Source organism: Alternaria arborescens (assembly GCF_004154835.1).
Source record: "Alternaria arborescens strain FERA 675 chromosome Unknown contig_5, whole genome shotgun sequence".
Lineage (NCBI taxonomy): Eukaryota > Fungi > Ascomycota > Dothideomycetes > Pleosporales > Pleosporaceae > Alternaria > Alternaria arborescens.
In genome coordinates, this window is record NW_021167860.1 from 882858 (window position 1) to 908863 (window position 26006).

Here is a 26006-nt window from a genome sequence, read left to right on the forward strand (position 1 = left end):
CCGACCCAGCACAAGAGCCGCTAACACTGGCCTCGTAGCTGCTATCGGCTTCGGATGCTGTGGGAGGTTCGTCCATGTTCCAGGCGATGAAGTTTGCTTATCGATGAGGCGGGAAGTGGGCAAAGGCTGAAGAGAAAGGCGGGAGAAGGCGCTCACCCTTCTCTTAAGGAACGGCCAGTTCACGACCCTGGACCGATTGGCTGCGGTACGCTTACACCGATTTGCGCAAAGTGCAACTGGTTGCATCATGTTGAGGACCCAGGAAAGCGCCACGAGTAAGTCAGATTGATCGACCACTAAGACACCAGAACTTAACGCGATTGCCATGGCACCGGGCCTAAGAGATAAAAGGTCCTTATTAAATATATCTAAAGCGCAGCCGCGCACCCATCATAACCAGTATACTCAGTAGTTCTACATACTCATCCAAATCCCTAATGTCTATTCCAAAACACCATCGCAATGCCCATTTGAGTAACGACATGAAATCTTACAGCCTGACCCTCCCCTCATCCCCCCTCCCACCAAACAGACTCAAAAATCCACTTCCACGATCCCCGTCACCTCGATCCAACGGTCTTCTACTACCACGTCCAGCCTCGGCTTCTTCCTCATCGCCACCTAGCCACTTCGGTCGGGGGAAGGAGAAGTCGTTGGTGTCGAAAGTGTTTTTGACTCTTGAAGCAAAGTTTTCGAAAAAGTTGCCTTCGTCTTCTTCGTCTTCGAGTGCAGGGCGTCGGCGGTCGGGATGGGTTGTTGAGACGCGTGTGGTGCTTGGGCCGCCGTTTGCCGCTGCTGCGGTCGCGGTGGGAAGGCTAGATGACGACGACGGTGCTGGTGTGTCTGTGTATCGTTCGTTTGGCGGGCTAGTATTGGTTCGTTGGGAAAGGCCTAGGACGTTTCCACTTGCACCTTGAATTTCGCGTTCAATCAATGCGCGACCTTCGCGCCATGAGCCGGTGCCAGCGTAGTTTCCTGATGCGTCCTCTTCATCGTCGAGTAGATCTCCGAAGCCACAGATGTTCTTCACCTTGCCGTAGAGTCCGAAAGCCGTAGCGAAGACGGGTACGAGTATGAAGATGGGGAAGAATGCGCTGAAGCCTTCACCGAGTGGTGTGAGAACGATAAGGCGGCCAAGGAACTTGTAGAACATGGTACCCTTCCAGATATTCTTGTCCGTCATGGTAAGGAAATTGTAGCTCAAAGGGACGGTCAACTTGGCGACTTGGAGACCGTACCAGGTCGCAGATTCTTGATATGTGTTTCTTCGCACGAGCGCCCTGTTGCCCCATATTTTGACCTCGGTTAGACTATAGAAGGCGCAAATGCACATGTAGCATAGCCAGGCAGCAGCGATTATCTGGCTGTTGAAGCCGACCGACGATCGGCCATTGTCGTGGCGGTGTACGACAGTCCAGCCGATGATAGAGAGTTTCGGCCCACCAAAGTCCTGGGCTTCGCGCACGCATTCTGACCAGACGATGGATATGGATGCGAGGATTGTGATGGCCCAGGAGACGTAGGCCAGAGCGGGGATGACGTGGACGTGCAGGTGGTAGCGCGTGAATGGTGTGAGAATGGTGATGCGATCGAACAATCCTCTTGAGGCTGGCAACGCAACGCCTTTGAACTCAAGATGTTTGCTGGCTTTGGAATCGAGGATAGCCTGCGTCCTGACAGCCTTTTGTACAACACGGTCCCATTCGTTCTCGAATCGGCATTTTGCATGGCGCGCCCGCTTCAACTTCCTCGTCAGATCCGCCAGGTATCTCTCAGTGATGACAGGAGGCACTGTCGCTGTGCCCATACGCCCAACAACACCAGCCCTGTTCTCCGGAAGATTGCCCTTCTCTGCCAACTCATCAATCCACTCTTGAAACTCGCGCGCAGTACCATTCTTCCTTTGCTTGAGCTGCACAACCTGGTATTCATACTGATCCAGTTTCTCCAATGCCTCAGTCAACTTGTCGTGAACCTTGGGCGCCCGACTTTGTATCCTCTTCAATCTCTCGCTAACACTAGCGTATCGAAACAAACTCCTGGGGAAGGCGACGAGTCCATGACCCATAAGGTAGATGCCCAGTATCAGACCCCAGGTATACGCCAGCGCCATGACCAAGCTCTTGAAAGTATCCACGTGGAAGCCGTTCCACAGAAGCAAGTATATCGAACCTACGATACTACACCCGGCCACAATGAGCCAATACCGGCCATTGCTCCTAAGCGCATACTGCAATCTTGCCTTGGGCTCTCTATACCCACTATCGCAGTACTCGCCTAGCATAGGCAAGATGGCCCACGTAAGCGCAAACGTGAGCCAGTATATGATGCGCCATGCCTTGTACACAACCGTGTCGTTCAGCCATATGCCTCTGGCGCCATCCGTTGTGTCGAGTCCAGCACTACTCGCGAGGTCGATGGGCAGGAGCACGACGATGCTGGCTGGCAGCGCTATTGCCAAGAAGACGGGTACGACGACGTATGCGGGTGTTGTGCGAAGCGGGAGATAGTAGCGTAGGAGGAGCAGAACGGCGCCGCATATGGACAGTAGGGAGAGGATGAAGAAGGCGGTTGATCCGGCCGCTGAGGACGTCATCGTGGAGTGTGGTGCGACGTGCGCATAAGAAGCGCGGGTTTACAGCTAGTTGATTGATGGTGTGTGTGGTGAGAGTGAATGGACGCCTTGGGATGGCGGGAACCAAAGATAGTCTGACAGTTGTTGCGACGGCGTGGAAGCGTCGGAACGCTCAATCTCGGAATGCGGAAGGTACGCGACCCGTTGTGCTTTCCTGATTCTGGTTCTTCCTACCTCTGCACTATTATCTCTTCATCTACAGTACTTCATAATTTCCTTCACATTTTCAGAGTAACAGCTGTCTGCTTGGCATCAAAGACGCCGAAACATGTGTGCAAGCTAGGTCCCTACATTCGTCCGCGTCGCATCCAGCCGCACGCGTCATGGCCAAAGCCGCGCCTCTGGCCCCTGTCCCTTTTTAGCCTCTTTGTAATCACATCACATCGCCGATCCATCTCCGACGTCAGTTAGCGCAGCCGTCTTTCACGAGCGATTGCATCATTTGCCATCGAGAACGTTTACTACTGCGGGGGGCACGCTGCACATCACTAATCACCACTTCTATACACATCCACACCGAGCTCATAAACACACACCGATCTAGAATCTATCTGACAAACTTCGGCATCCCATCACCCACGCATAAGTACGCCTCCCACCACCCCTCCAGCAACACTACCCTCGACTACCAAACACAATACTCACCAACCTCCAGCACCTCCAAACAACCGCCAAAATTTCCTTCCTGCGTCACTTCTTCACGCGCGCCCCCTCGCCCGCCACAATGTCCGCTACAAAGACCAAGGTCCAGTCCATCATCGACGAGAACCCCGTCACCGTCTTCTCAAAGTCTTACTGCCCTTACTGTCGCCAGGCCAAGCAGTTGCTCAGCGACAGTGGCGCAAAGTACTTCGCGATTGAGTTGGACCAAGTTGGTATGTAGACTCTCCAACTATCGACGGAGCTACAAGACTAGCAGCTAACATGCGCATAGATGACGGCTCAGCTATCCAGTCTACTCTCGGCGAAATGACTGGCCAGACCACCGTACCCAACATCTTCATCGCTCAGAAGCACATTGGTGGAAACAGCGATTTGCAGTCCAAGAAGGGTCAGCTCAAAAACCTTCTCAAGGAGGCTGGTGCCGTTTGACTACCTACAACCTCAACGGCCAAGCTATAGCTATTACACCATGGCATAATGCGAATGAAAATAAATTATCAACGTCACTCATCTTGTGCACTCGATACTAGTGATAACGCCAAAGTATGCATTGCGAATCTGTCAGGAATGATTCTAACTGGGTAATCTTTGTGGTTTATTGCCAGTGAGCCCAACTACTAGCCCACTCAACTCTCATAAAACAAAGCTTGGAACTACACCTACAGGGCTTTCGGCTTACGCTGTTTTCTCACCGCCATGCCCTTCTTTGCAGCCGTTCCATATCATTAACCATCGTTGATGCTATTCATGATGTCATTCTGCACATTCAAGAACACGGACGAAGCTGGATCTTCTAAGTCTGCATCGCATCCGTGAAACTTTGTGCGGCCGTCGTCGCAAAGTATCGTACATCTACATCGTCGTCTTGCTGGAGCTTCTCGAGGTTCGGCAGGATGCTCTTGGTAATGACATCTGTAGCCTTCTGGCAACCCTGGCCCGGTGTACCAGCCTTCTCGAGAGCGATGACAGTACCTTGCTCAGGCAGCTGCTTGAGCGTGTTGATGAGCTGACCATATGACTTCGCCACGTTGAATCTGATGTTGGGGATATCGTCATTGACCAGCTTGTCCATCATGGGGATGATGGACTGTTCAATGACATCCAGACTCAGTGCAGGCGCCAGTGTTGAGACGGCGAAGCATGTAGTCATTCGGTAGAGGTAGTTGGGGTGCTGGCCCATAGCCATGACCTTGGGAACGATAGCATCGTTGGCCCACTCTACACCGAAGACCTCCGTAAGCTTCTTCAAGTTCTGAGTCGACGCCTCACGGATCGAGAAGACGGTATCGCCGAGCCAGCTCATGCATAGGCTGCTAAGCTTCTCATCGAAGAACTGCACACCGAGTTGCGACGCGAGGAGAGGAACGTATTCGATGATTGCCAGGCGTACGCGCCATTGCTTGTCCTCGGCAAGTTGGACGATAGCGGGGAGGAGGGACTGCGAGAGGAGCTCGATGCCGATGACGTTGTTGACAGACTCGAGCTTGGAGATGATGTTTAGGCGAACGTCAGGGAATTCGTCCTTGAGCATCTGCAGGAACATGGGAAGGAGATGCGAAATGGTCCTGACTAGTGTTACTAAGAAAGCACGTGGTCACGCGTAGTCGCAACTTACTCTTCCTTTCCAAGGATTGGAGCGAGTCCACTAATCTGGGTGCCAAGCGCAGCGCGAACATGCTGAGACTGATCGGAGACCAGCTCCTCTATGCTAGGCATAACCTCGTGTAGAAGGGTCTCACGCTCCAACAGCGCGCAGAAACCTAGTAGTGGTTAGCTCATGTGCCGTGCACCTGCTCCCAAGAGGCATACCTGGAATTTGTCCTGCAATGGCGCTGCGTACCTCGGCCTCTGTATCCTTGAGAAGCTTGACAAAGGCTGGCACAAGGTCGCGGTTGACAACTTCCTCGTCGACGGCTTTCGCAATCTAATTCCATTAGCGCATGCTTCCTTTCGCTACCAGCCGAACGCACCTTCTCAAATCGGTCTGCTACCATATACCGCACCCTCCAGCTCTTGTCCTCGAACAGACTCCGCAGCGCAGTCAGGAGAACACCATGGCTCGACTGTTGCTCCTTGGGTACCGCTTCGGCGATCGCGATGAGGATGTCGACAGTCAGGAGTCGGACACTGTCCTGGTCGTCTGCGGCGAGGTGCTGGAAGAGGGGAATCATCTCTTCGATGACAATGGACGGCGGCATGGCCTTGATGAACTTGGCGAGGTTGTTTGCCGCCTGTCTCCGTACCATGGGGGTATCATCGTGCACTAGCTGGCCGTAGTGCTGCCTGAGGGCTTCTTGTGAAGGGGGTGTAGCGCGAGTGTAGGGGGTCTGATAGAGTCCCGTCGCGGAGATCTTTGAGGTGAACCAGTCGGCTTTAGATAGGCGCAAGACGAGGGGTATGAAGTTTTCTTCAATCTGCTGCTGCGACAGCTCTTCGCAGATCTTGTTGAGCGATTCGACAGCCTGCACGTGTTAGCTGGCAGCCAAATCTAGGCGATTGCAGCGCACACCTTTTCCCGGACAAGGGGCTCTTCTATTGCTGCAAGGTTCTCGAGAGGTGACAGAAGCACGTGTGCATGCTCTGGGCCGCCGACGTACTCGACAAACTTGCCAAGTTCCTCGCTCAATGCTGTGAGAACCTCGTCCTCGTCCTCAACCGACTCTGAATACATCCGTTAGCTATTTCAGACTGGGCATGTCGACCGGGCAGCCGCTCACCATCTAGAAACGGTATGAGTTCCTCTCGTGTCCGCTCGGCGCCTAGGGCGAGGGCAATTGTGTTTAGTCGGTGGATGGCGTTCAGGCGGAGGATAACGTCGTCGTGCTTGAGCTCGTCGATGAGCACGGCGATGGGGTAAAGCTCGTCATTTTGATTCGCGTCCATGGTTCAGGGTCTGGGGGGAGTTAAGTCTATGAGTGCGCGGTAGGGAGCTTAAAACGCGGGCGTGGTGTTGACGTACCTGGGCAGTTGGTGAGGAAGCGAAGAGGGGTGTCAGGGCGCTGAAGGGCTAGTCCGAGCTTTTCGAGCCACAGGCAGGCACCACCGACGCGCCACGCTCGCAGGATGGGGGTATTGCAGAAGAGATGGGGAACAGTGCTTGGAAGAAATTTACCCTTGAGTGCTCTGAACGGTATTCGGTCTATCATCTGTCATATCTGTCGTCGTCATGCCCGGTTGTCCATATTGTGCTCTCTTGCTGCGCCACACCTGAGGCTAGTGCAGACGCCACATCGACTGGGGAAAGCACGATATGACGACTACAGAAGTTTCAGTAACGTCAACCGGATTTGTGCAAGGCCCACTTGGTCATCTCCTACATCTAACCCATCGGATCTCACCTGTAAGCAGAGAGCCGCATGGCGCGTGCTTGATGTCTTGTGACATGGTCTAGCGTCTTCCGCCCGCCAAGGTCGCAAAAAAGGACCGTTCCTACCCAGCAGCAAGAAAATCCACTACTGTGTAGCCTCAACACCTTCGAGACGGAAACCGCGGGTGTAGTGCAATGGACGACATACACGGCTCCAGCCGCCCTGGGAGCCAAGACGCTCCCAAGTTGAACACAACCGAGTCGGAACGGGAACCACTACTTGCACGGCGCTCTTCGTCTTCATCACGCGCGGTACAGCAGCTATCCAAGCAGCTCACTACGCGACATGCATTTGCCGTTCTTGTTACACTTCAAATCGGGTCGGGAATCTTCGCTTCACCAGCGCAGGTTGACAGCAACGTGCCTTCTCCTGGAGCTGCTCTCCTAGTTTGGGTCCTTGGCGGGCTGCTATCATGGGCAGGAGCAGCATCGTTTGCTGAGCTTGGTGCAGCGCTTCCACTGAATGGTGGTATGCAAGAATACCTACGCCACATCTACGGTGACACGGCTGCCTTCCTCATGGCCTGGGTGTACATCCTCGGCGTGAAGCCTTCGTCCATGGCCATCCAAAGTATCGTCATCGCCGAATCCATAGGATCAGTCACATCCAGTACCGGCGACTTACCAGATGCCAAAATGCTCAAACTCATCGCTGCCATAGCTTTTGTCTCCATGGTGTTGCTCAACTCCATCAATACCAGGTTCACAATGCGGCTGAGCGAGTCTTTCACGGTCTTCAAGCTGTCGACCGTGGCCCTGATAGTCTTAGGCGGGGTCGTTGCTGTAGTGGCACATCTGATCAACCCAAACTCTTCGTTATCTGGACCGAGCGACTGGTACACTCGCAATTGGTTTCAGACAAGGTCGACAGTATCGGACGGCCAAACTATCGACTGGTCGTCAATGAGGACATGGGATCGTTACGGTCACTATTGCGCAGCGATATATGGAGGACTTTGGGCGTATGACGGATGGGATAATGTAAGTGCATACTTCTTGTGCTCCAACAATGCCGGCTGATAGCGTTGTCCAGGCCAACATCGTTGCGAGTGAAATCCGCGACCCAGGTCGTGCTCTTCCAAAAGCGATCAAAGCTGCGATGATCGTGGTACTCAGTTCGTTTGAACTTGTGAACGTGGCTTACTACATCCTTGTACCTTGGGACAAGCTAAGCAGCAACAACGCAGTGGCAGTCGCTGCTGCTTCATCCCTCTTAGGGAGACCTGCTGGTATTCTAGTTACTATTCTTGTTGCCATCTCCTGCGCAGGGTCCATCACTAGTAATGTCTTCGCGGTGGGCAGACTGACGATGGCTGCATCGCAACGCCATTATCTTCCGGCAGTATTCAGCAAACGAGGGTTGCCAATGACGCAGAGGTCTGAGGCAGACACCACCGCTTCATTCAGCCTCGACGCTCCCATGTAAGCCCTTCTGACTTATTGCATTCCACAGCTGACTAACACGGAAAATAGTTACGCTAACGCTTTGGCTTTGGTCATAACCCTTGTCTATATCCTGACAGGTAGTTTTCGGGCACTCTTGACGTTCGTTGGTATGGCTGAATGGGTCTTCTACGTTAGTACGGTAGTTGGAATGATTATACTCCGCCGCCGAGAACCCCAGATGGAACGGCCTTACCGCCCACTCATTATTCTTCCCATCATCTTCGTCATCGTCGGTACTCTGGTAATTTTACGATCTGCACTATTTGCGCCAGTTCAGAGTGGAGTCTTGGTAGGACTTCTTCTAGTTGGCGCTCTGATTAGCATGTTACGGAGTAGAGCGAGCTCATGACGATCGATCGATGAATCTGGCAGCGGCGAAGGACGCGCCTGTAGCATTTTATTCCGAGTTCTAAGCGGCATTGAACGGTGAAGTGCCTGCAATCTGGTTTCTTCAAGCTCTAGATCTCCAAGTATAGCCGAGGCAACCTGTCTAACTTAGACAATGGCGACGTACTGAAATCGACTGGATCACCATCGCTAGTGATATGGCTAAGGTGGATGTGGAGCTTACCTATGGAGCCGACGCGCTAAGCAAGGTTCAATCACCTAGCCCGATGGCAGGCTACTTTCCCCGCAACTTAATTTCGACCTCGCTGCCGGCATCGACGTTTTATCGATACCACGACCTTCCATGCTCACTATGGTGATCTTGTCCGTTCTTACCAATCGCCTATCTGCAATACACCCGGTGCTACACCCCGTCACGTTGGTAACACTACCGCAAGTTGCCCCGGCCCTGGGTCATGTACATTGCCCAATCAGATTTATATGGCTAATAAAATGTCCATATCCATACCATGGCTAACCTCCGTCTTTTCCGGATATCAGTACTATGACGACGAAGCAACATGGCCACTATATACGGTCTCTCGTAACGAGACACAATCTTCGGGCATCTACGAGGCAAAAGCACACGACCGCCTGACATTCGGTCCATGATAGCAAGCCACGTTGTACCTTACAGGATGACTGCCAGGCCCTAATATCAGGTTCTAGAGCGTTTCTGGATTTTGGGGAATGTCTAAGTTGTTTGACATACATACTGTATGTGTTCTTACACGACCTGTGGAAAAGTGCTGTGCGATGAGGAAGGACTGAGATCACGCACCGCTTTGAAGCAGAGTCCTCTTCCAACCAACGGGGTCACACGTGCCAAGGACGTGAATTGCAGTCTTGGTTGTGTACACGTACTAGTCATTGAATCATTGATGCGGACTTTCGGTTATTGTTGGAGGTTTTGCGATATCCACGCAAACACTTGAACAGTCGAATGCATTGGTCCCTTGCGAGCCACACTGTTAGCCTTCTATAGAGTATCAATCTTGACTCAAGGTACTCAGTAGCTTCAGTGAGCGATTCGCTTTGGAGTTGCGGGGAAGCCCCTGGGACATCGCGTAGATGCACTTCTTGCAGCACATGCAACAATGTCTGGCTATTCCAAGGTCAGATCGAGGAATCGCATACCTACATGGGCCACTGGGTAAACAACCTTTATCGAGTTTATTCAGGAATGAAATTTCTCACCAATGGTATTGGATGAGATCAGTGTTTTCTTATTACTCCGCAGATGGTTCTGGATTGCGACGAGCCGAGATGGGACTCGGGTTGTCGTACAGCGTCATGCTGCGTCCAAACGATGTACATACCACGTTCGATGAACTAGGGACGAAAACAACCGCAATATAGGATACGGGAAAACGGAAAGAGAGACTTCACGGCACTAGTAGACCGCCAAGCGACGATGAAGTATGTCGGAGAGCAAAGTATAAAAGAAGGCAAAGGATGGACTTCAAAATGACTACCATCAACATCAAGCAGCATCTCAGCATCCTACCTTCGCTTCCACCAGCCCTTCATTGTCTACCAGTCAAGAAGAAATCTTCAGCAATAAATATGCGTTACTCCATCCTCGCCTTCGCTGCCGGCGTCGCTGCCGCTCCTTTTGCTTCCACTGGAACCACTACTCTTTGCCCTGCTGGGCTTTACAGCAACCCCCAGTGCTGTGCCACTGATGTCCTTGGTGCTGTTGGTTTGAACTGCGCAGTCCGTATGTCTTCCGTTCCTATGTCTTTTCTTGCATACAAAGATCAGCGCTAACGCTACAAACTAGCTGCCACCACTCCTGCCAACACTAGCGATTTCATCAGCGGCTGCGCTGCCACTGGCCAGCAAGCCAAGTGCTGTGTTATTCCCGTTGCGGGTCAGGACGTTCTGTGTCAGGATGTCAGCCCTGGTGCCGGCGCCCCAGGTGGCGGTGCCCCCACCGCTACTGTCACTGCTACTGCCACAGGTGGTGGTGGTCCCACTCCTACTGCTGGTCCTCCAGCCCCTCCAGCCCCACCCGCTTCCAGCTCCTGTGAGTCTAGCACTGCGCCAGCTCCTACTCCTTCCGACTGTGGCTGCGACGAGTAGTACATCGAGATGATGGATGAAGTCAGCCGAGGCATGTAAACATGAAGCTTGGATGGAGAAAGGAGGAATGAAGATATGAGTCAACATATATGTAGTTGTCGTTGGAGTCCATTCAATGTACGGCTATAGCACCAACCTCCCGTTTTCTGGTGATGAAATGGTGAAATTGAATGCAATGACGCGGTGTTATGATGCGTTCAACTTCTAATCATAGATGAACAGTAGAAGTCAAACCGGATACATGAGCACGTTAAGCCAATAGCCTGACTTACTAAAGTGTAGTCTTTTCACATTACCCATTCAATGCAGCAATAGGGTCGTTGTTCGGAACTGTAAATAAATTGCTCTTCCCGTTGCCTTGACTGAATATTCTCTCATCTTTGAAAATCGCCCGCAAGCACTTATTTGAGGGGAAGAGCGCAAGGCCACAGTCAGTTCCTGTAACGCAGGCGATGCAGCCATCGTAGGGACTTTTCGCCGCACTGACAACCTTGTGACCTACTCCCAATCTCAAATAGCCATTACTAATCCTTACGCCGTTCGCTGTGGATATGATGCTATTTAGAACGTATGCTGTGTAGTAGGCTGAGCCAGGGATTCCGATGGTGATGGTGGTGGTTGAGTAGACAGTCGAGATGTACTTTTGAGAACTCCATTCCCACATTCACATCCAAGACGTGAAGAATCTGGTAGCGTTTCATCGAGAGGGATGAGAACATATGTCATTGTCGCCATACTAATGATGGTACTAGTATTGGTTGTTGTAGTAGCAGTGGTTGTATTGGTCCTAGTTGAAACCACGGTAACGATGTCTCCACGGTAAAGATTGGCGGTATGTCCTTTGGGTCTACATCTGATAAAGTTTTTGTCCACTTGTCCTGATCTTCGCTTGTTTCGCTCCTTCTCATGAAGTTATACATTGCGAAATAGACGGATACACAGCCATGAGTTGCTGCATTAGTCGTCGATATCTTGCTGACCAGTGAAACTCTGATGATCAGGGTGGTATCTGTCTCAATTGTGGACACGATACTCATCGTGGTGACATATCTACTGTCAGCAGTGTCTGTGGATGCATTAAATCTGCAACAAGAAGGACAGTTAAATATCTCGAAGCGGTGGGAACCGGGATCTTTGCAGATTTCCAGTACGTTTTTGGTGGTGTGAATACTAGTAACCCGCGCGAGATCTGCACTCGCGCCTGGCAACAGAAGAATAGCGGCTGCTTCATGGTGACAGGGAATGAATGTGCTCGATGATTCAGGCAAGTAAAAAGCGCACCTTCGCAGTCATCAAGATACCCAATCGTGAACCTAGTGTCAATACTAATAATGATTTTGATGTCTTACGTATTCTCGTCTTGCCTCAATGTTCCCGTACCTATCGATACCTGGGCATTTCTTACAAGTCGCCTAGGGTTTGTACGAATTGAGCACCAACTTCAGCAGCCTTGCACACTTTTTCAGTCACCACCTTAAGATTAACGCTATCTAGCCAGCCTCACATGGTCTTGGTAGCTTTAGTGTACACCTCCATCTCTGGTGCTTGCGTCTATTGCGACCTTCAGCAGAGAGGGAAGCAAGGGCAGAGCTCGTATCAATAAGTCCACCCTTTGAATACAGTTCTGCCGCTTGGTCCTCAACGGATTTATCAGAATGTAATCCAACAAGATCTGCAAATAGGACGTATGGGGCTTGGAGTGAACAGTAGATACAGGTCAAGGGAAATCGGCAAAGGCATCCACGCCAGTGAGGGGCGGTGCACGGCCCCACGACCTAAGATTGCAAGCACATCTCCATCGGGTTGGTCGAAAATCGCAGCGGTGGCCCAATTCTTCTGAAGCAAGACAGAAGCTACACGCTTGCCTTTCGCACAAGTCGCGCGATACAACTCACGGTTCCAGGATGGGCGAAGAATTGGTTGTGTAAACTTTCGCCGATACAGTAACTAATATGCGTTTTGCAGTCTGCTATACGGCCATGCTCCAGCGGCAACCTTCGTCACTGCGACCTTACCATTCGCACTATTTCCTCTATCACACCGCTTCATTCGCTTTCTCGGTGTCACTTATACTTTCTAACGCGCTCCCCATGCAACAATGCTGGAGCGTACCATCGACAAGCGAGCCGTTGCAGCTGTGATGTCATCAAGTGTTTCCTTGTCAGCCTCACCAAACCCAACAGCTTAAATATATTGGAGCCGTGCAAGTGTTAGCGAACTTTGCATGCAGACGGCTCGTCTTCTAGAATATTATATGGAATTGTCCGAGCCAGGAGCAGCCTCCGTTGGTGGCTGCTGACGTGGAGTTTTGCCTTGCTTTGCCTGCTATGTGCACTGGTCCTGGTCTTCACGGCCAAGCTATGATAGGATTAAAGTGGCAGTCGGCACATCCGATTACCATAGGAGAGGATGCCTCCTATCAATGCGCGGTGACCAGCTAGTATTTCCATGGTATGTGCCTTGAAACCGCACAACAACCTTCCTTATTGGCCCTGTTCCCGCAAGCAAGGCCCCCCGTTTGCTTCCAAAATAGTGGCAAGCTACTGCAGCAACAAGATGTCGGGAACCGTTGGCAGGGGCCAAAGATCACTGATAGGCTAGGTCCTGGACACACGTGCATGGCTTGCATCAGCCGCCCCCATTCGGGATACGGAATGGCCACGCCTATTAGCAGCAACATGTTCGCGACACCGAGAGCCATCTAACCAGGTCTCTTTTTACCCTCAACACTCGGTAACGAGCAGCATCTCATAGAACTCGCATCGCCTATCATGTCTGCAGGCCTCGAATTTGCTGCGGGGATATTCGCTATCATTGGCGTTGCTGAAGTTATCGTGCGAACGGGCCGGGAGGTCCATGGTTTCCTGCGCGATATTTCTGGCGCTCCAGAAGAGATTGATCGATTATGTACTACTGTCAAGGAAACCACACTCCTCGCTGAGACCATCAAACAAATTCTGGAAACGCTCGCTAGCCGGAAACCAGCAGATACCACGGATCGCATTACAGCTCTATTCGAATCTGCACTTAAGAGCTTACAACGTGAACTTCAAAATTTGAGGATACTCAACGCGAGATTCAGAGGTGTGAGCAACAAGACTTGGAGTAGGGTGAAGTACGTTCTGGACGAACGTAAAGTCAACAAGGTGTTCAACAATCTTGAGCGGGCAAAGAGTTTACTCGCAAACTCTCTGCACGTCGCAAGCAGGTATATGATTCCTCGCGTTGCGAATGAACCTGCGCTCATAGTAGGTTTAGGCAAAGATCTGACGACCAACATCTGGAGACTCTAAAGAGGCACAACACAACTCAAAAGTTGTTGGCTTCGACTAAGCGGAACCAAGCCACACTGATACAAGGACAAGAGCTTCTGGGGCGTCTGGCAGTCTGCCATTATCAGGAAACAAAACGAGCTTCAAAAGAAATAGCGATTGCTCACCAAGAGCATCTGATTGAGCATCAAAGGACCCGAGACGTACTATCGGCAAAGCTTGAGGATGTCATCGTCACCCAGTTCGAGAAGTACCGCATCTCTCGCGCTAGATCCGTGTCGACTAGAGATGTCTTCTTCTTTGGTGAACGTCGCGATATGATCATGGCTTATCTGCTCATTGTCAAACCCCATTTGGAAATTGCGCTTGCCAATTTGTTCAACGACGGTATCAGCACCTTTCCACCATATTACATTTCCTGGCTACAGTCCGAGTACGAGAACCTCATAGCATCAGCAGCGCAGGAGGAAGCGACAAAGCACCCGCAGTCCACTGCGACCTCTCTGGACCGTTGGCATTACTCTGAAGAGACCAAATCGCGCCATCTGACGACACCTCGGCGTGTAATAGGGCAATCCAAGATCAGGTCTACTACACAAGAAGCGCATTACGCGAACCTCTACCTCAGCACACCAGCTATCGCTCACAAATCCTCATATACACATACTACTCCGTTCGGCAGTCTGCGTTTACAAACTTCTCGCAGAGCGTCCAGATCGAAGCTTCGACGTCCAGATGAGGAGGCTAGCTTCACTTTCACTTGCGGTATCGGGCGGTCACTCCACGCTATTCATGCCCACTTTCTTCGCAACGCTTCCGGTCCATCGAATCCAAGGCTCTGCGCCCAACTCAGTGTCTTTACCTTGGCTGAGTCCGAAACCCACTACAACCAGCTTTTCGCATCTGCTAGTGCTCACGAGATCGATGATGCACTACGACAAGGCGTGATTTCTCCGTATGAGATCAACCGAGAAGGAAGAAATCTATGTCTCTATGTAAATTGTACCCAAATATTCTGATGGAATGACTCAACGCTAACCCACAATGCGTAGTATGCTGCAGAGCACACACGGATAGACCTGTTCGATTACTTGGCAAGTCAAGGTATCGGCGTATCAAACCTGAAGTGAGTCGTCCCTACCATCCTGTAACAACCTTTTCCTAACGTAAAAAAGCCACGATGTTAGCCTAGTCGCAGGTCTCTTCATGCGCTCGATAGTCGATCATGATCGAGTCGCATTCGAGAGAACCGTTGATCACATCATTCCTCAGGTCCATGAGTCGTCCTCATTTCTTTTCGAGACAACAATGAATATGCTGCTTTGGGACTACTATAAAGGCAGATCGCGTTCTCTATTGGGTGAACAGATACAAAGATTACAGCAAGAGGGTCTCATATCGGAATCAGTAATTCTCAATGATGACCCGTGGGACTGGCCTTCTGTAGCAGGTATCATTGCACCACTCTTCGAAATTGATGCTGCATACATCAACACGATGGGTAGTCTTGGCCGCAACAGAATCCAGCGTTGTTATTGCGTTATCGATCATGAAGGCAGTCCAGGAGACCCGATGGCTATCGAAGAAATCGCCAACGCGCTGATAAGAGCGGGTATCGATGTACACCATCGCGATCATGATGGTCTGACGCCGAGTATGTACGCTAAACGCTGTGGCGCATGGGATGGATGGTGCAGTGCGCTTGCGAGGAACGGATTGCGCATTGAAGACGTGGTGCGAGAAGAAAAGGCGGAATGGCTTTTAGAAGAAGGATGGAGAGAACATTGGGTGGAAAGGTATGAAGAGATATGGAAGCCTGTTGATCATGGGTCTGTGCTGGCGCAGAAGACGGAGGACGGAGAATAGAAGCCATGATGTCATCACTTTTCCTCGCTCACAACTAGTTGTTGAATCATCCCCGATGCTCAATCCATCATCATCTGTCTCGATTGCATCTCTCGAATATGACAAAGTCCTGCACTCTCTGTTCAAAACCCCGTGACGTCCTTGTGCGCTGTCAGATCGACGAGTCGCAGAAATGGCATTTCGTCTGCCCTGGAACATGCTGGAAATCAGTTTCTGGTGGCGTTGAAGATGCAAAGGGCATGCAAGAGGAATACCCATATTACCGATATGGCGGTATGGTGAGTTTGTGCAAATGATTTGGGAGAAGGAAAGATGGCTGATCTGGAGTCGTGGGTAGTGGAAAGATAGAAGTGCCGACGGGCCGGTTAGCGCAAAGAAGCCGAAGAAAGTCAAGGAGAGGCAGAAAGAGGAGATGAAGGCGAGGGAGGGAAGCACTGCGATGTCTTCCGGGATAGAGAAGTAAGACTAAGGAGGGGTAGGTAAAATTCCCATTGTTTCATTATTAGAAATGATCTCGAGGAGAAAGGCAAAGTGCTAACGATGAAAGGTAGAGTGACGGCTTATACAATATCCATATCAAGCTTATATGGCATATCGGAACTTCCTGTTGTGGAAGTCTGTAGTATCCTCGATGGCATCCGCGTCGTTTAGATCATCGTCTTGGCTATGCGAACCCTCAGCTTCTTCGCGGTCGCGTTGAGCGTTCCTCCGTGCGAGTAAGGCTCGTAAGCAAAGTGCTAGCACGACCTGAGAGACAGCGCATCCCAGAAACATCTTCACGCCTGTCTCGTATTTGGGAGCTTCTTCAGCCAAGAAGGCCTGAGGGCCTAAAGTGGTTGGTCTTAGTAATGATGGTCTTGAGATGGGCCAGAAATGCAGGAGAGCTTACCAATAATGTTACCAACACAGTATCCCAGAAAGACAAAGGCTGTGCTTGTGGTTCGCTTTGTGTATCCACCTACATTTGATGCAGGTAGCTGCAGAGCAATGACTAGAGAGCCAACAAACGAACCGGTCTACTTCCGTTAGCTACTGATTAGAAAGGCTGCTGCGTGTTCACGACATACCAAGTAATATCCCGCCAAGCACCCAGCCGTGTTGGAGCGTGGTAGCTGCCATATTAAACACGTGCCTATTATTGTGGGACAAAGGTAAAGAGCCATGATGAAGGTGCGCGCGTTGGGAAGTCGTGAAGCGAGCAAAGGGCCTGTGAAAACCCAAAACACCTGGGCGAAGCCCTGCGGAATCCCGTATAGCGTCGTTTTGAGTGGATCACCTCCTGCTACGTCCTTGACGATGAGTTTGCCGAAGTTTGCATTACCGCCGTTGATCATTTCATTGCATAAGACGAAGAAGAAGAGTATCCAGATCTGAGGGTCAATCAGGGCCTCCAAGACCTGCGGTAGTTTGATCTTTCTGTTGTAAACTCCAGTACGGTTGCTGGCGGCACGGCCGATCAAAAGAGCTTTCTCTTCTGTAGTAAAGCTTTTGGCTGTCATGATGTTGTTCGGCAGTCTGAAGAAGAGCAGTATGGACCAAAGAACGGTCATACCTCCACATATAATGTATATGATCTTCCAGACGACGAAGGTCTTTGCGTATCCACAGCCGTAGAAGAGTATACCACCAACGGCGCTACCGATGCCATTAAAGCAGTAGAACATACCTGCTCTTGCAGGCTGCTGCTTCCCGACGTACCACATTCCAACCATCTGCAAGGGCGAAGGTGTAAAGTCAGTGTATGTGTCATATGTCTGCTATGTAATCAAGACCTACCATCATGAAAGCCGGGGTGACGACACTCTCGAAGACACCAAGGAGGAATCGCATGGCAGCAAAGCCTGCAAAGTTGTGCGTAGCGGCTGTAAGTAACATAACTGAGCCCCAACAGAAGCAGTAAATTGACACGACTCGACCAGTCGGGAAGTGCTGCGCAAGGTATGCTGATGGCCATTCTGCGAACAAGTAGGCGAAGTAGAAGATTGATGCCAGCCAGGAATACTGATCGCCGGTGATACCAGTGGTTTCGAAAAGATCGAATACGGCAGAGTAGCTGATCGCTTGCTTGTCGATGTATTGGAGGAAATACGTTCCGCATAGCAGTGGTAGCAATAGCAAATCGACTTTCCTGGAGACCTTCTTGTTCGCATTTTTGTCTTCGAGGAGCTCGGCAATGTACTGGGGAGTGATATTGTGTTGCCGCAGAAATAGGTTCGCTTCGTCCAGGTCTTCGACTTCGCCCACCATGGCGCTTTCTTCCTTCTTGAGAGAGTTGCCATCCATATTGTCCAGCTGGATCTCTAAGTCTTTCGACATGGCCACTGCTTTGTCGTCGCCCTTGAGGGCGTTCAGTTCAGGTTGCATGGTGAAGAACGAACATGGACTAGCGACGCACTCCCAATATCTCTGAGGCTCGACCATACATATACTTAATCTTGCCCATAGACTTTACCCCAACTTTGAAAGCCGCTTTGTCTGACGACGTACCCCGCGCTATGAGATTCCGATTGCGCATGGGCAGAACCTATGCGGGTCTCGATAAGAGGACATTCGATGACAGGTATCGACTATCCAATCATGTCGCTTGGAAGAAGCTTCCATACTTTATTCCTATCTTGTTATCAGGCGGAGCAGTGCTTCCGTACAAGCTGGAAACCCGCACCCTGGGTTAGGAATCGAAGTTGTGGGTCGCTGCCCCGGTCAACATTAGTGGTATGCAACAGTATGAGAACGTCACAGCAACTGTAGCGATGCGACGTCGGTAGTGATAAGAACGCCACATACTTGCAGATGGAAGATACAATTAGTGTCTTGTGATATCCAGGGTCAGAACTTTTAGTGAGCGCTAGCCGCCGTTAGCCTTCCTTTAGCGTCTCGGTAATACTTCGGCTGGATGTTGTTGCTGTCGGCATATCTCTGTCCTCGTATCTATCTATTTCCCGATCTATCGATTGTACGAGAGCTCCGAGGACGGCATCTCTCAAGCCAATGCAAATCGTACAATGTGCGATATGTCACCAAGATTATATAGTTACCTGCTGCAATCCTTCTCAGATAGTTGATTTGATGACAAATATCCTTTTCGGTACCTAATTCTACATCCGATACTGTTTTGACCATGTCTAGAAAGACAATATACACGGAAGACGTGCCAGCCGCCCCACTCAACGCTTCACAGGCGGTAGTATGCAACGGTATGGTTCATTGCTCTGGTAGCCTTGCGCTCGAGGGGAAAACGATGCAGATCATCCCGGGAGGTATACAAGCAGAGACAGTAAATATATGTACCATGAAGAGGTCAACACCGGCTAATTATATTGCCTCAGCATCGGGTACTTGAAAACCTGTCCACCATACTCAAAGCAGCTGGTAGTAGCCTTGCTAGTGTTATCAAACTTAACATCTTTATCACCTCCATGGACGACTTCAAGGCCATGAATGAAGTATATGATAAGTTCTTCTCCAAATTCGATCAGAAACCGGTAGGTCACTTACGTGGCGGTGTGGCAAGTAATCGTTTTGACATTGCATCGTAGTGCCGGACGTGCATACCGGTTCCGCAGCTGGCTCTCGGTGCCAAAGTCGAGATGGATTGTGTCGCAGTTTTGGAGATGCCAATTGCGAGACTGTAAGCGTGACCGGGGTGTAGGTGCGGTTCTCTTTGGTCGTGATGGTTCGGAAGATGTAGCTGTTGGGAACGTGCAGGAGCTGGGAGGGTGCGGCCGACGCCTTGCCTGATTGAGTGACGCAATCTTATCGATAACGAACTGGAAGCATGAATCCTCCAAGAAATCACTTAATTCAGGCCTGCGCAATACAGTTAACGAAGGTCAGCATTCATGAGCCTCGCGAATGGTAGGACCCGATCGTGGATACCGGAAGCTTTGGGTTATCCGGCGGAGAACTTGCGGTGCGGGCTTGGCGTCGAACATGCACCTTTGACCCGTCGACTACTTAAGGCTTAGCGAGGCCAATAACCGCTTGTGCACCTCGAGACAATAGCCCATCATTAATTGAGCCTTGCAAACAAGTCCCGGTAATCGTTGGCGCACCTACGTTACGTTTGTACAACGACAGCTACACAATGCCTAATATCATCGTTATTGGGTAAGCTCGTTCCATCGTGCAGCAGACGTCGTCTTTCTACAGCTAACACATCTTGTGGTGAAGAGCAGGAGTCTCCGGGCTGACGTCAGCGTATCTCCTATCCAAGGATCAAAGCAATAAGATCGCTGTTGTAGCAAAGCATATGCCAGGCGACCACGACATTGAATATGCATCACCATGGGCTGGCGCAAACTTCATGCCGTAAGCTTGCACACAAAAGCTACAAGCTACAAAATCAGCTGACGCATAGCGGGAAGGATGTCCTCATCATCAGATAGTCAATATGAACGCAAAACATGGCCCCAACTCAAGCGGTTAGCGACAGATGTACCAGAAGCAGGCATCCATCTTCAGAGTCAGTAATCTCTTCTACCGTTACATATCACGGTCCATGGCTAACAAATTAGAATGTCGAATCTATCGCCGACGAAAAGACATGGATAAGCTAAGAAGTAGTGGCGGCACAACTTTTAGCAACGTGTTTGCTGAGAACCCCTGGTGGCGCGAACTGGTGGACGACTACCGAGATCTCCCTATCTCAGAGATGCCATCAGGAATGGCATCAGGCTGTGAATTCGGCTCTGTATGCATCAACCCGGCGCTTTATCTCCCATGGCTAGTGGGCCAATGTCGCGCAAACGGAGTGGTGTTTCATCGAAAAGTTTTAACACATGTATCTGAATTACGATCCATTGGTGTTGATGGTTTCAGTCCCGATATCGTTGTCAATGCGACAGGACTATCATCTGCCAAGCTAGGAGGTGTCGAGGATAAAAGTTGTTACCCCATCCGCGGGCAAGTGGTCGTAGTGAGAAACGTGGCCCCAGCGATGATATGCGTTTCTGGAACGGAAGACGGCGACGATCAGGCATGTTATATGATGACACGAGCTGTTGGTGGAGGAACAATCCTAGGAGGCACGATGCAGAATGGAAACTGGGAGAGCCAACCGGATCTCAACACCGCCAGTCGCATCATGAAGAGAGCTGTGAGTATGTCCCCTGAGCTGACAGATGGCCAAGGGCCGGAACATCTTGATGTTATTAGACATGGCGTTGGGTTAAGACCTGGAAGGGAATCTGGCGTCAGAATCGAGAGGGAGAAAATGGATGGAATCTGGGTCATACACAATTATGGACACGCTGGGTGGGGCTATCAGGGGTCGTACGGATGCGCTGAGAAGGTTGTTGCTCTGGTTAACGAGATCGTGCCGCAAGCTAAACTATGAATGTGAGTAACAGTGGAAGAAGAATATGAATGGTTCAACTCGATGTCCAGAATAGAACATGGAGGACTCTCGATACACATGTGTGAACCCCTGGTACACTTAGAGAACTACTGCTGAGACAGCTCAACCTTGGACCACCAAAAATCACTTTCCTCTTTCGCATAAGTGTCACTAACCATGATAGCCGGCTCGCCGATAGTCTCTCCACCAATCAACTCCGTATTGTCTCTTCCAAAGATCATCACCTTCGGGTCTGATCTATTGTAAGGCTTCCATTCCGTTCTGTTGGCATACGAGCCGCCAAGCGCATTTGGGGTGCCGGTACAAACGAAGCTAGTGACGTAGGCATGCAGAGTACCCGACAACTCGTCCTGGCTCTTAGACTTCGCGATGAATGAAGGATCTCTCACTTCATAGAACATGTTGTCTGCGTGACGAGCTCCATAGACGATATCCCGCTTCATTGCCCAGTGGTATAGATATACGGGGGTATCCTGGCTAGCATAGAAAGCCGTTTGACGGACTGGGGCCACGTATGCATAGTGTGCATAAGCCGCTTCGATACGCTTATACATTGGGCCAACACCGTGCTCGAGTCGTGTCTCTTTATAGATAGACTCGGGTACCCCTGTCGGATCAGGATACAAACGGTTTATCGTTTGAATATCATCTTCGCTCATTTGCGGCAGCAATGTCTTCCAGAAACCCAGAAAATCTGCAGAGGTCGACATGTTTTTGTTCACATACAGTGAGCCTTCGTTGCCTTGAAATCCGGTCATGATTGGCATTTTGTGCCATTTCCCTGTTCGCCAGGCGTCAATTGGACGGCGGCGAATGATTTCGTTATCAATCACTGGCTGGAACGCCCAACGTAGACTGGGGTTATACTTTTGGAAGACCTTAGTTTGGGCTTTAGCGATTGCGGAAGTCGGAAGTTTACGGAGGTAGGTAAATATCTCTGAGTCGGGTAGTGATGATGGACATTCAACTTCCTTCAAGAAGTCGGCAAATTGCATCTCGTGGATTTCTGCGTCTGGCTTACGGACGGCGCGGGACGTTGGAGCTCCAGATTCTATGACAACACGGTGAAACTTAGGCTTTTTGCCCTCTTGGTAATTCAAGAGGTGGTGTCCTATCTAGAGAAATGTCAGTCAGGCTGATCAGGAAGAACACAGGCTTGTACTCACAGAATGTGCGCCGGCTGAAAGTCCTATGAGCGTTACGTTGTTCCTATCACCCCCAAAGTACTGGATGTTCTCTTCAACCCAATCCAGCAAACACATCTGATCCTTCAGACCTAAGTTGAGCACGCCTTCTGCGGCGCTCAGCTTTGATGGTAGAAAGCCTAGGGCTCCTATACGATAGCCGAATGACACTGCAACAAACGGAAGTTCAGACCATCCCACCATGGATGCAGTGTCATGCATTGCGGCATTTCCCCGATTGAAAGCCCCTCCATGAAGATACACTGCCACTGGCAGGGCGTTTGATCTATTGTGTTCAGCTTGTCGGAAGATGTTAACAGTAAGGCAGTCTTCACTCTCCTCGAGCGTCGGTCCAAGCACGATGAACTGCTGTGCTGGCGCTCTTGGACCGAAGTTTGAGGCATCGATAGTCTTCTGACTTGGTGCCACTTTCTCTGGTGGTCGGAAGCGGCGTTCACCTGTTGGTGGTAATGCATAAGGAACGCCCTTGAAGGCTTCAACCGCACGAGGGTAGTCGCCGCGTAAGGTGGTGCCTACAACAGTACCTTGAGGGATTCGCACTTCAGGTCTAGACATCGCTTTAGATGTGTTTTTGTTCCTGTCAATCTGTTAATATGTGGCACATTCATACAGCTTACACTCAATCTTGCGGACGTACCTTCGAAACTTGGAGAAAGCTTTCAAAGACTAAGTGTATGCAGTACGTTTTCTTGATGAGATCTTGTTCATGTAATGCCGACATAATACCAATATACCGATGTTCTTAGATAGCCGTTGGAGTACTGCCCGGCATCGGCAATTGCCCCGCCATTGTTGCCTCACCTAACTTTACGGCTATCAACTCCCCAACTCGCTATTACACGGCTTGCAGCGAATTCCCGTCGGCGCACACTCATTGCATGGGTTATCCGTCGGATCTTTTCCGTTAGCTCGAGATGACGCATCAAGCGTCTCTGGATTGATAAGGTCTTATTGACACATTGCCTACATCCTGTTCGGCAAGCACTAACCCAGACGTCGGTAGTACGTCGGCTCGTCCTCCAAGGCCTTATCAGTGCCAAACGTAAGAACAGGAAAGGATGCTACACCCCACTATTGTGACAATTGCTTCTCAACCTCAGACTATCAGGATCGTACGGATCGAACACGCCCCACCAGCTCGAGACATGCTGCAGGGAGGGTCCGTCGAAAAGCTGTCGCAAGCCACTTGCAGCCTGTTTGCTGTAAACCTGCTACCTGGCTAGGTCATAAATCTGAGAACATTGTAGGAACAGGTAATGCGCTGGGGAAAGGATCCTCTTGCCAAGTTCTGGCGAATTATGAGATGGTAGACGTGGCTGCAGCAACATGCTTGTACGACGACGGCTTCAGATGTAGGACTTATGGCGATGGTGTTTGAGTGGACCTCAGGAGCGACAGCAAGAACTTCCGACGTGCACGTGCTGTCTTTGACCTCAAGCCACTTGCTTGGCTGTTGCCGTCCACTCGAATGCCAAATCGCGTCGCGACCCGCGTCTGCATTCCCAACCTCCCACACCTACAATGCATATTTACCATGGAACTCGTCCTCTCTTATCTCTCGCAACAATTCTCTAACTCTTCCGCTTGTACGATAAGCTATGATCGGGCCAGATGCTATCTACTCAGTGTCCTTACAAGGTCAAGCCGCGCCGACATCCTGCTCGATGTGTATATCAGACACGTCAGTTCCTCTGGCCTTGTTCTACGACACGATAAGACGGACTGGCCTATGTCCACACGATATTCTCAGATCAGTTGTCTACTTACAAGGGCAGGTATCAGCACGTATGCGTACAACTCCAGGTTTCCCATGCTAAACCATGCTCTAGCAAAGATGGCTGTACATGTGCTCGAGACCAGATTCTCAAGTTACCTAGATATTATGGTGTTCCTCTCTCCATAAACAACATCCTAATACCTGAGAGTTCTCCAGAACTGGTATCGTTTTGATCCATCCACGCGCATATGCGAGGCGTCGAGACTCAGTTAGAGTCAACCCACTCATTATTTAATCGAGCACATTGCTATCCGAGGAGCTTTTTATTCTGACTTGAATAAGAACACTTCTACTACTGGTGATGAGCCCATCGCCGAGTCTTTGTCTCTTGCTATCGTACATCGTAGAGGGTTGATCTGTACTATCAGTGGATTGTGAAAGCACATACGCTTTGTCGTTTTCTGGTTTGCTTACTGCACCCAGTATGAATTAGTTTGGTACACGTAAGAGCAGACCATGCGCAGAATGGGACCGTCTACCTGCCGGGCCAAAACGAATGCTTGACTTTTAACAGTCCTATTCAAATGCTCGACCACAAATCAGATCTACACTACCATGTTAAGCCTTGAACTCCGAGACGCAAACCTCGACTGAAGCTCAATTTGACTTCGAATGCACGAAATGCTAAGTCTAAGTAACATCTACATTCGAAACAGGTCGCTATCTTGACGTAAGAAGTCACATTATGATGGCTCTTCAAGATCTGCTTTGCTTCGCGCAAGCTCAATGAAATCGCAACAGAAACCCTCTACAAACACTTTCAGACCGGGTGGATAATTTACGTATCAAAATAATTCATTTGCACTCTTCTGGATCGCCCTGAGCTTGCGAGCCACGTTCGCAGTGTCCATTATAACGTTGGGGACGACGATCTTCCCAGCATAGAATCGACAGATGAAGACGACCCCAGGTCATATTCAAATGTGAGAGAGCGAAAGTATGAATGCTCGACAGAGCTAATCGTACGATGTTCCCCAACGATTATGCGCATGGTAACCCTTGTAGGTGTCACGGATCGTGTCATACTAGAGCTTTTAGCTGGTGTCGAGGGTAGTTATCACGTAGTTAGAATTACTCGGCTACTTGTGTTACGGATGCTGTCTTCCTCACTATATTCGGCAACACAATTGGACACCTCGTAATTTTATCTAAGAACGACAGCTCTATGAGGCGATTACAGAAGCGTAAGTTTTGCGTAGCTTTTGTCACATTCGCTCTGGAGGTGACAACAACTTGGTCAACTCCCCTCACAGAAGGAAATCATCGGTTACACAATACGTCTGTAATTGAAAGGGTGGTGAGCATTTCGTGCGGCATAGTATCTGTTGGATAGTCTTGGCTGCCTGTTTCCAGGAAACTGTCTGATCTATAGCTGGAGAAATGCTTCCGATCGTGGCTTAGAAGTACGCATGTTGGTCTAGCATCTTAGTCAATAATCCTACATCGAAGAATCAAAATTCTGTGCCAGTCTATGATTTAGTGGGCAATCAGCAACCGTTGACAAAGCGTGAGCCACAGTGACCACAACCCGGCGAGCTCTAGTCAAACAATACCTGTTCTGTACCAGACTCAACGTTGATTCATGCCTTTTTTTCTTTGCGTGTGTCTTGTCTTGTGGATTATTAGCGTAGTGTGAAATAGCATCGTCGAAACGATCCGCTACCAAAACGCATACTCACTAGGGCTTATACGCAAACACTAACTGGTTGCCGCGTGGTGTGAAGCAATACTGGCCTGATGCAAGCGGCACAACGTTGCCGTTAAAATTGGTTGACAAGGATACAAGCAGCGATCAGAGTGTCCCCCCTTTCATTCTATTGGTGAACATCTTCCCCGCCCCAACATTGCTAGCAGCCCTCCTTACTCACATCCGCGTTTCAAAAGCAAGGCTTCGCATCAGCCCCTTCATCTGCGTCGTGATGACATGCCCTCGAACATATGTTCCTT

At 50.3% G+C, this 26006-nt stretch overlaps 9 protein-coding genes across 9 annotated transcripts; 5 read left to right on the plus strand and 4 right to left on the minus strand.

Moving 5' to 3' along the window:
- Positions 1–490: 490 nt before the first annotated feature.
- On the minus strand, positions 491–2596 carry AA0111_g2981 (hypothetical protein; the record flags this gene model as incomplete). The annotated part of the gene is made up of 1 exon (XM_028648813.1): positions 491–2596. The coding sequence occupies one exon, from the start codon at positions 2594–2596 to the stop codon at positions 491–493; it is 2106 nt and encodes a 701-aa protein (XP_028509386.1).
- Positions 2597–3359: 763 nt separating this feature from the next.
- Positions 3360–3727, plus strand: AA0111_g2982 (hypothetical protein; the record flags this gene model as incomplete). The annotated part of the gene is made up of 2 exons (XM_028648814.1): positions 3360–3510; positions 3570–3727. 2 exons carry the CDS (start codon positions 3360–3362, stop codon positions 3725–3727), a joined length of 309 nt encoding a protein of 102 aa, XP_028509389.1.
- Positions 3728–4091: 364 nt separating this feature from the next.
- On the minus strand, positions 4092–6181 carry AA0111_g2983 (Protein phosphatase PP2A regulatory subunit A; the record flags this gene model as incomplete). Its single annotated transcript, XM_028648815.1, has 6 exons — positions 4092–4863; positions 4914–5058; positions 5108–5222; positions 5269–5760; positions 5808–5959; positions 6016–6181. The coding sequence occupies 6 exons, from the start codon at positions 6179–6181 to the stop codon at positions 4092–4094; spliced, it is 1842 nt and encodes a 613-aa protein (XP_028509388.1).
- Positions 6182–6800: 619 nt separating this feature from the next.
- On the plus strand, positions 6801–8460 carry AA0111_g2984 (hypothetical protein; the record flags this gene model as incomplete). The annotated part of the gene is made up of 3 exons (XM_028648816.1): positions 6801–7646; positions 7699–8087; positions 8139–8460. 3 exons carry the CDS (start codon positions 6801–6803, stop codon positions 8458–8460), a joined length of 1557 nt encoding a protein of 518 aa, XP_028509391.1.
- A 1505-nt stretch (positions 8461–9965) lies between these two features.
- Positions 9966–10583, plus strand: AA0111_g2985 (hypothetical protein; the record flags this gene model as incomplete). Its single annotated transcript, XM_028648817.1, has 2 exons — positions 9966–10218; positions 10282–10583. The coding sequence occupies 2 exons, from the start codon at positions 9966–9968 to the stop codon at positions 10581–10583; spliced, it is 555 nt and encodes a 184-aa protein (XP_028509390.1).
- Positions 10584–13354: 2771 nt separating this feature from the next.
- Positions 13355–15721, plus strand: AA0111_g2986 (hypothetical protein; the record flags this gene model as incomplete). Its single annotated transcript, XM_028648818.1, has 4 exons — positions 13355–13791; positions 13842–14850; positions 14908–14981; positions 15031–15721. The coding sequence occupies 4 exons, from the start codon at positions 13355–13357 to the stop codon at positions 15719–15721; spliced, it is 2211 nt and encodes a 736-aa protein (XP_028509393.1).
- A 582-nt stretch (positions 15722–16303) lies between these two features.
- Positions 16304–18085, minus strand: AA0111_g2987 (hypothetical protein; the record flags this gene model as incomplete). Its single annotated transcript, XM_028648819.1, has 4 exons — positions 16304–16548; positions 16611–16737; positions 16789–17433; positions 17498–18085. 4 exons carry the CDS (start codon positions 18083–18085, stop codon positions 16304–16306), a joined length of 1605 nt encoding a protein of 534 aa, XP_028509392.1.
- A 1720-nt stretch (positions 18086–19805) lies between these two features.
- On the plus strand, positions 19806–21056 carry AA0111_g2988 (D-amino-acid oxidase; the record flags this gene model as incomplete). The annotated part of the gene is made up of 4 exons (XM_028648820.1): positions 19806–19828; positions 19892–20029; positions 20086–20183; positions 20236–21056. 4 exons carry the CDS (start codon positions 19806–19808, stop codon positions 21054–21056), a joined length of 1080 nt encoding a protein of 359 aa, XP_028509395.1.
- Positions 21057–21163: 107 nt separating this feature from the next.
- On the minus strand, positions 21164–22837 carry AA0111_g2989 (hypothetical protein; the record flags this gene model as incomplete). Its single annotated transcript, XM_028648821.1, has 2 exons — positions 21164–22192; positions 22244–22837. 2 exons carry the CDS (start codon positions 22835–22837, stop codon positions 21164–21166), a joined length of 1623 nt encoding a protein of 540 aa, XP_028509394.1.
- Between the last annotated feature and the right edge of the window lie 3169 nt (positions 22838–26006).